This window comes from Zea mays, chromosome 8, assembly GCF_902167145.1.
Source record: "Zea mays cultivar B73 chromosome 8, Zm-B73-REFERENCE-NAM-5.0, whole genome shotgun sequence".
Lineage (NCBI taxonomy): Eukaryota > Viridiplantae > Streptophyta > Magnoliopsida > Poales > Poaceae > Zea > Zea mays.
In genome coordinates this window covers 152,339,492-152,348,748 of record NC_050103.1, presented here as the reverse complement: position 1 = coordinate 152,348,748, position 9,257 = coordinate 152,339,492, and the positions used below count along the sequence as shown (strand labels likewise).

At 40.5% G+C, this 9,257-nt stretch overlaps 1 protein-coding gene and 1 non-coding gene across 2 annotated transcripts; both read right to left on the bottom strand.

Annotated features, from left to right (window-relative positions):
• Positions 1–460: 460 nt before the first annotated feature.
• LOC103636137 (putative exosome complex component rrp40) lies at positions 461–5,434 on the bottom strand. Its single transcript, XR_004852147.1, has 10 exons — positions 4,975–5,434; positions 4,812–4,886; positions 4,611–4,696; positions 3,123–3,215; positions 2,275–2,347; positions 2,024–2,099; positions 1,846–1,938; positions 1,620–1,741; positions 1,266–1,410; positions 461–861 (listed from the first exon to the last, which is right to left on the bottom strand). It is a non-coding gene; the product is annotated as a putative exosome complex component rrp40 (transcript).
• Positions 5,435–5,821: 387 nt separating this feature from the next.
• On the bottom strand, positions 5,822–7,774 carry LOC100284411 (uncharacterized). The gene is made up of 4 exons (NM_001157306.2): positions 7,218–7,774; positions 7,014–7,095; positions 6,349–6,563; positions 5,822–6,078 (listed from the first exon to the last, which is right to left on the bottom strand). Exons 1-4 carry the CDS (start codon positions 7,676–7,678, stop codon positions 5,955–5,957), a joined length of 882 nt encoding a protein of 293 aa, NP_001150778.2. The 5' UTR covers positions 7,679–7,774; the 3' UTR covers positions 5,822–5,954.
• Between the last annotated feature and the right edge of the window lie 1,483 nt (positions 7,775–9,257).

Genomic DNA, 9,257 nt, shown 5'->3' with positions numbered 1-9,257 from the left:
GGGCCCACGCGCAGGGCGTTGAGTGGAGGGGAAGGAAGCTATGCGTATGGCGGTGTGGGATGGCACGTTGATTCTAACTTCCGCAAATCTTACCAGAAAGCAAATGCCCTCACCATTTCTACACCAGTCAAACTTGTCCCATAAACATTTTGGTTTTCAAAAGCTTTCGACTAGTTTGGGTAATTTAGTATTGACCTCAATCCACATGTGTTGTGGAATAAAGTGTAACTTAAACTAATTTACACTTAAATCCACCTCAACAAATGTAAATTTGGGTCAATACTAAAGTACCCAAACAAAACCTTCATGTGAAAGGGCACGGCCAAAAATCATATTCACTCGCCCAAAAAGTTGTAACTAAAGTCAACAGCTGGGGTCAGCAAAAGTGGATTTGGGAGTGCAGCGATTATGGAAAATGTTGAAACTGAGCCGTAGGAGCCTTTTTTTTTACAACAATATCGGTAAGAGACCTTGTGATGGAGCTTATTTATCTTTCTCTCTCGTTTCAAACTTCACTCTGTAAATAATACAGTCTATAACGGAATACAATGTTTTATATGGTCATATGCATGATTTGCTCGCCATTGCCCATCGCCTTAAGATAGGCAACAAACAATGCAGCATTTGCCAGAAATTGCATTGCAAAACTATCCAATCTATCGTTTTAGTCTACAAAATCGGGGGGACAAAACACCAGCATCCTTTTGTCATATCTAGTTTATGTGCGACATCCTTGATCCATCTGGCGTGCCCTGTTGAGATGGTAGGGCTTACCATTTTTCCTGTTAGCAGGAATCGGCTGTGGCATCTAACCAAGCAATTTTCCAAAATACATTCATTGATAAGCACACATTACCTTACCTGCACATACGAAAATAAATTACACATAATTCTGACTAAAAAACAGTTACGAAAAAGATAGTAGCAAAACAAATCAGATAGGCATTTGTCAATAGTAGGTGATGCTATGTTCAGAAACATGTAGTCATTAGGCTATCCGCAACCGTTCCCCCTAAATTTTTCCCCCTATATCACTTTTTTGGGTCACATCATCAACATTTCACCCCCTATTTTTTCATCTCACGCAGCGGTTCCCCCTAAATACTCCCCCTATATCCCACTACACTATAAAATATCATTTTTTATACATACTTTTCATTTACTATAAATTTTTTATCTACTAACAATTGAAAGTGGGCCCACGTGAACAGTGTTTAGAGGGAGAGAGAGGCATACGCCAGAACGAGGGGGAGAGAGAGTCTTACCTCCGCGTAGAGTGCTCGCTAGGGAGAGCCGCTGCAGCACTAGCGGCTGCCCTGTAGCCGCCATGCAGCTACAGGCGAAGGGGAGAGGGCGTCCTGCGGCATCCGTTGCGCACAGCCTTACCACTGATCCAGTGAGAAATGAAACCTACCCTGACATAGGGTTACTAAATGCAATGAAGTTGGCTGGTTGTCCGCCATATATGTATGGGATATTGAACAACAGATGCAAGAGTTAATATTTTTCCTTTGATGTGGACAGTCACTTTGATCTCAAACTAATATACTTTTACTTCGAAGCACAATGGAAACTCCCCAATTTCACTTTGGAGTTTGGACTAATGCCTGCCGACTTACCATCATGACTATCTCTCCAAGAGATTTTCTACCATAGCTCTTTGTTTTATGCCACTCAAAGATTCTGACCTCATAATTGCATTTGATACAAGAATGACAGTACTTGCCGCAGGAGCATTCACCTACATAATATAAACCAAGAAATACAACACAAGAAACATTACTGTTGACAATCTAACAAAAAAAGGTGGGATAAAAAACCATGTGGACAGTATCTAGAACATACCCAGACTCGACCATTGATTCCAACAGCAATCTCAAACGACAGTTTTTTTTCCCAAGGGCCTCCAGAACTGGACATGTTGGCGTACTTAACAACCTATAAGCAGCTAATGTCAAATTCACAATCTAACAAAAAAAACAATGCTAGTGACTAAATCGAGTACGAGGTGTGTTGTCCTCACATTCTTGACATGCCAGTTGATGTGTCAAACATATAACCATCTTTCAGCTGACCAAATTCAGCAGCTTTCCCAGTAGCTTGAAAAATAGGAACATACGGAAAAAGAACAATCAGATAAAACCAAAAACAAACGATCCATACTGAGTATCATCTCACAAGCAATGAGGTTACATATGCTAGAACATTTGGTATTCCATACTTCTGATAGAAAATTAAGGAAAGTAGACACTGAGCTGCAAGCTAAAAAATTACCATCTCTGCATGAAAGCCCGGGATTCATGATACTATTTGCTTTCACCACTCGAGCATATATTAATGTACCAATCTGCAGGAACACTCCCATCATAGGACGATTATATAATCGATAGAATATAAAGCTCAAAACACTGTGGAAACAACTTATGGCACCACTCAGAGTTGAGATCACAGTGGATATAGACATGTTCAGTACCTGACTATAGCATTTACTCTCTGTTCCTTTTTATTTGATGTTATAGGGTATATCCTGCCAAAGTAAAATTGTACTCCCTCTGTCCCAAATTATAATTCGTTTGACTTTTTTGTGCCAAGTTTGGCTGGCTCGTCTTATTCATTTTTTTTTGCGAAAAAATGAAAAATTCAAAACCATACTTAAAGTATATTATATGCTAAACAATATCACAGTAAAATTTAGTAATAAATATGAAACTTTTTGAATAAGACAAGCCGATCAAACTTAGGTTAAAAAAAGTCAAACGAATTATAAATTGGAACGGAGGGAGTACAATATAATAGACTCAATCTACTTGTTCATTAGTAACTAACATCAAATGCATGTAGTTTTCTAGTTTAGGAGAAATAATCTAAATTGAAAGACAACTTTAATAGAAGCATGTGATTATTTTGTATTTTTTCTTAATTTTAGTGTAAAAAGTGCTAGAACATCAAGCATAAAAGAATGGAAGGAGTATTTGGAACAGGGGGGAATCCACAAGGTACTGAGCATAGTTAAGAACTGCACATGTGGCCTATCCTATACACATTTCAAACTTTAAGTATAGAGACTGACAACACTATGAAACTAAACAATACTAGAAAGTTCAGATGATCCAGTATCTTACCTCAAACTTTGGTATGTTTCTCCTTGTACCACCTTCAAATGCAAGCACCGGTAGGAAGGGCAAATTAGGACCCTTTATGTCTACCAAAAAGTTCTGTAATAACGAAAGCTATTTCAGCAAAGAAAACACATCACAGGAAAAAAACAATTATTTAACATAAAAAACAAATATCTAGTTTCTACCAAAAGCCCATTTTGTTTTCTGTTTGCATATTAGAACTGTATGCAAAGAGTAATCAGCTCATCATCTTGCCACTACCAGGGATATATATATATATATATTTAACATTGTATATATAAAAAAACTTCATGTTGCAACATTTGTCCATTTTTTGAAGAAGCACAATTCCACATTGCTTCTCCACCAAACAAATCAAACAATAGTTATTCTTCTTTCACGCAGTTTAATGCTATAGTAGAAGGGATTGTGTAGTTGTACTGTTGTAGCATCACATTTGATAGTGATTGTCCATGTTTCAATATTACAAGCTATTTTTTCCTTTGGTATGGTGCCTCTTTGTCAGATTCCATCAAGGTTGTACAATTGCAGATTCTAAACCAGATCAAAGAGTTTTGTGTAAGGTCACAATTACAAATCTTAAACATAAAGGTTGTAAAAATGTATATTCTATTGACTGGAATTGTGGAATCAAGCCCTTTAATTAAGATCATAAATATACAGAATCACAAACCATAATTGTGGTTTTGACAGCCATGATCCATGATAGGCTCAGATAAATATCTAGAAACAAGTATTAACTAACATGCTTCAAAATATGAATATTATACTTAACGCCTGGTTTGGTTAGGGGTGTTAACGGGCCATTTAATTTAGCCTAGCAAATTTACGGATCGAATCAAGTTAGGGCCGGATCATAAAACAATATAATTTTGAACTAACAAAATTAAGGGCTTTGTTGGTTTGTGAAGCAAATATTAGGGCCATGATCCATTACCACCCCTAGGTTTGGTTCCAACCACAGTATGACAGTACCAAGAACTGTATCTTCTACATAAGGTATATACTGCAAAAAAGAAGAACAAGAATAAGTGGCTGCTAAAACACATGACCAAGAGGGTGGAACAGACTAGCACTATCCACAGTCTCCCACGTTACAGTTAAGACGACATGAAGAGACCAGACCAGAGCTTTCTATGCTGATTAATTCCACGTTATGAAAATGGAAACATTTATTAAAATGGCAATAACATATAATGAATATGTAGAAGGTAAATGTGGCAATGACCAATTCATGTTTGGGGTCAGTGCTCGAACTTTCGTTGCACTGAGTCAACATAACCCAGTTCACTTTAAGCTAACATATTGGATCAGTAATTTACAGTTTTGCACAGAAAGGGGCATATATATTATGAATTTTCTAATCAACAGGCATCCTACAGCAATGGTAATAAAATACTTAACACAGGTATATCGGGAGGAACCAAAATTTTCCAGAATGTATGCATCTACGAGCCAAATCGGACTTACCCTCTTATGGGAGTTCTCAATCCAATACTTGTTCGTTTCAACAGCCGCAGCTTCCCAGCACTGGTCGCCTAGATGGTACCACACTCCTGCAACCCCCGTTTTATCACCGATAGTCCTCGCGCCAAATAAACCCCATTAAATCCTAACCACTAAGTCTCGCAAAAGACAACCGCTCCCACCTTCCACCATGAAAGTGCTTACCTGAAACAGGCCCGCACCGAGCTTAATGGCCTAGTTGTTCATCTCGCAGAGGTCAAGGACGACGTAACCGGGTGCCTGAGCAGCGAAGGCAGCAACGGCAGTGTGAGGTGATGACCAGATCCACCAAAGAGATCAAGGTGCGGGATAGGGACGGGAGGCTTACCAAGTAGCTGTCGACGAGAGGAAAAGGCGCCGTTCTCGTCGACTCCATTGCAGGAGAAATTTCTCCCATTGCAGCAAAGGGTAAAGGAGAGCACAGTGATAAATAAAAAACCATTCTAATTTCTTAAACTATGGTCAATGTCAAATTTCTATCTTCTAATTTTAAAATCAGACACTTTACTCTCTCAATTCAAAGAGCAACCCCAATAAACTAGACAGATCGTTTTGTAAAGGTAAGTTTGACTATTGTTAAGGAAAAAAGTTTACAATAGATTTGGTAAATAGCTCTTTAAATCTAGTAGCTATCTATTCCTACACCTTCGCTCTCTATCTTGCCTGCTTTACTCGTCATATAGATTCCTGAATTTAAAGAGTTTGTTCGACTATTCTATTCCTTTTTTGTAAATTCTATTTTAGAGGTAACTAAATCGGTAGATTTGGTTAATCACTTGAAGGTGCTCTAAAACCATTTAAATTACTTTCATATCTGTGCAGAAGTGATTTTCTAGGTGGTTCACTTGTTCACTGCAAGGTCGCCCTTCAATTTCATGAAGTTCCTTGACAGAGAAACTTTACCCCTCTGATTCAGACCGAATCCTCCACCACCCTTCTGACATTGCTGCGTTAAATTCCACTTGGCGTCAATTTCATCCAATCTCCCGAGCTCGACAGAAGTTGATCCATGAACTAAAACCAAGCAAACTCCCCCAAAATCCGTAACCAAAAACCTCAGAAACAGACCGCACCCTGCCACACAAAACCAATAACAAAAACCTGTTCGAAACCAGGCAAAACCGCAAAGGAACTTGGAACGAACCGTGAATATCTGGAGTTCGTCCAACACAAGGTGGCTCAATAATTTAGATGTGGCACATAAACAATACTTTCAGCTATATACAATTATCACCAAGGTCCAAGACGTTTGTCATGATTATACTCATACACGGACAGAAAATATGAACTGTAAGGTAAGGAAGTGAACTACTCTTTACAACTCGGTGGATTTGCACACTTAAAAACAGTAGAAGGAGGTTGCTTGTATTCAGGTATGCTCGATGGATCAACCGGCCGGACCTCACCAGGCTGAAAAAACAAGCTGCTATGCCTGCAGAAGTGGCATCAAACAGTTAAGACATGATTTCCTTCAAGACTTCAGGTAGCAACAGTACCTGAAGACAGTTCATGTGTGTAAACATTATAACGACAGATCAAAATTATCTGACACAAGTTCTGCTTAAGAGTAAGAAAGGTTTCCTTAGAACCAAATGAGGAATGTGTAGTGTTAATGTATGCTATTCGCCAGAGAAATCCTTGCATACCAAGTGCAGTTCCGAATACACTAGCTAGAGTTAATCAGGTTGCTATGTTTTAGTACCTCCGAAGGTCAAGCCCGATCAATCCAGCTTGAAGAATTGACAAGTTGTCAGAATCCGGCGAAACAATGACGACAGTTTCCCCTGAGTACTGGGTCTCTAGTATTGACATGAGCTGTGTCACCCGCACAAATACATCTGCAACGCTCTCATTTGGAGTACCATCCCTGATAGGAGGAGGCTTCAAGTCTGGAGAAATATTATCTGACGCGTACACCTAATGCAGCCATCATGCCAAGAAAAGCATAGTTCAGGCACAATAGGAGTAAATTTGTTGCAAAAACAATCTAATGTTAGAGCATGCAGCTCAATTGAAGTAATTGAAAAGTAGAAATCCATTATCTTAGGATGATATACATTCGTGAAAAACTGACTATTAGTTCATGCCCAGTTAGCCCAGCAGCTTTATGTATCTGCTGAAATTCCATTATCGCTATTTAATTCAGCAGTGTAAACAAGGCATTGGCATTGATCTGACAATAGTTTGGTTCACGATGAAGCAAGTAAGTCAACATCTGAACATGAAAATATACTGTATCTCTTCTGTCTTGTAATAAGAAACATTGTTTCTTTCAAGCTAGCTGCTCTGGTACTCCCATAAATCCTAGTTTACACGCAACTGTAGTGAAAGACTGTTCATGGTATAATGAACAGAAATAATAAGTACCTCGGGTAAGGTGTCTAAGCTCTTCCACTCAAATGCACCCAATCCGCGTGCATCCAAGAAGCTGTACTCCGGCACGATGCGACTGCAATCAAAGGCAATATAATTCAGAATCCTCATGGATCCTAACTTTTTCTGAGAGAAAGGTATACCCCTAGCCTTCTGGCGCCTGAAAAAAAAAACAGAGAGTCGGCTTGGGCACCTCACCTGCGGTTGACGCCGTTGGCCGCGGCAATGATCTCGGCCGCCTGGTAAGCTCTCTGAGTGATGGACGGCCATATCCAGCAGTCGTCCTCGCAGGCGCCGAGGCGCTGGAGCTCGAGCGCGGCGCGCGCCGTCTGGCGGAGCCCCACGGGGGAGAGGCCGCTGTCGACGGAGGTCTTGGCGACCGGGTTGGTGCGGAGGAGGCCCTGCCCCTCGTACACGGACTCGCCCGCGCGCACCAGAAAGTAACGGTTCACCAGCCGCGGCGGGGGCATGCGGAACAGCCCTCGCGCCGAGGCAGGCAACGGGGCGGGCGCCGTCGGGAGGGTCAGCGCCGCCGGCAGGAGGAGGAGATCACGGCGGCGGAGGGAGGGGAAAGCGACGCGTTGTGGCCGTACAGGTATCGGTGGCGCGGAGGAGACGAGCGGCGAGGATGGAGCGGAGAGGCGCGCGGGGGTCTGCATTGCCGTCTGCACTCTGGACGACGGACGTACGCTCGTCTCGTCACGGCGAATGCGAGAGGAGTGAAATATCCAAAAAGTTGGGCTACTTCAGGCCGGTAATGTAATAATGTTTTCCAGTGAACATTGGGCCGTTGGGCGGCTCATCTGCTGAAAAGATTACGGGTCCTTGAGGGTGAATTTAGGATATGTTTGATTTGGTACAAGAGTTAATTACTTGGGTCCCCATGGATTTTGTTTGGTCTAGCTTGTAGGCTATAATAAAATCTAGCTTTTCTTAGTTTCTCAAAATCTGCAATCTAAGGCCCTATTTAGGATAGGTCCAGCTCTAGAAAATTTGATTGAGTTAGTGGAGCAGGTCATTAGATGCTCTAGAAAATCGTGGAGCTGAAGCTGTATGCTTTAAGAAAAAAATTATTTTGTTTATTATTTAGATTACAAATATTTTTAAAATTATTTAAATTGATATTATAAACTACAGCTCTACACTGAATCTATAATCTGGAGTCATCATAAACACCTCCTAAATAGCTCGTGGTAAAGCCTCAACATTATAGTTTGTTTGGATCCTAACTTTTTCTGAGAGAAAGGTATAAAAAATATTAACTAAAATTGGCAACATTTACATTACGGCCAGGAACAGGACTACAAGCATGGTTAGCAAGCTAATGAGCTTCTCTATTAGATTCCCTACCCTCATGTGCAAATTGCACACAAGCAAATGATCTCGCCCTCACATTTATATCTTGAAGAATCATCATATAAGGGCACCTAGGCATTTCCTTAATATTCTTGATGACATTTATTAGACAGTCTGAAGCTACTGTCATTATTTGTATTCCAGTCTTCGGCAATGGCTAGTTGGCTACTGCCTCCACACAAGCCATTGCTTCCAAGGTTTTAGATTCGGTACCACCAAAGCACTTGCAGCAATGATACATCCTTGATCATCTCGACATATGACTCCAACAGTTCCTTTGTATGTAACCCTAGAAACAAACAACGACATCAGCATTTATTCTGCATCGCCCATATCCAGGTGGCATCCAGTGCCTAGCTTTTAACTCTGAAAACTCAATAGTCTTCAATCCATAAATTAATCGTCTATTGATCACTACTCCCTCCATCCATATATTTAGTCGTTTATTGTTTGCACTAAGTCAATTATTATCAACTTCGCACATGATATACAAAATCTATTGAGAGCATTGTTGTATTTTTTTTCTCTATAAAACGTGTTGTACAAGTCTTGTCAATCATATTCCGCTTCTGTAATACCAGGTCACGAAGTACTCCTAGACGAAAATTCCATAACTAATCCTAAAACAAATGTGAGAACGAATAAAACTCATTACTTTGAAGACTTTCAGCCAGGGGCACTCTCCACCACATGGTCTCGTGTGCTCGTCCGCACCATAGAGTTTGAATTGAGGCGTACCAACCATGTTTCTGCTTTTTAGCACACTTGCAGTGGGTATTGAATTTGAAGCCAGACGCTAGAATAAGGTTATGATTTTTTTAATGCCATAATAAGAGCAGCTTGACTTTCCTTCGAACTAATCCCCTCTACTTTTATTTGCTT

Coding starts and splice junctions, on each gene's coding strand:
- LOC100284411 (NM_001157306.2), bottom strand. CDS start 7,678: ATGCAGACCCCCGCGCGCCTCTCCGCTCCATCCTCGCCGCTCGTCTCC. Junction 7,096..7,217: donor GCCAACGGCGTCAACCGCAG/GTGAGGTGCCCA, acceptor CTTTGATTGCAG/TCGCATCGTGCCGGAGTACA. Junction 6,079..6,348: donor ATCGGGCTTGACCTTCGGAG/GTACTAAAACAT, acceptor CCACTTCTGCAG/GCATAGCAGCTTGTTTTTTC.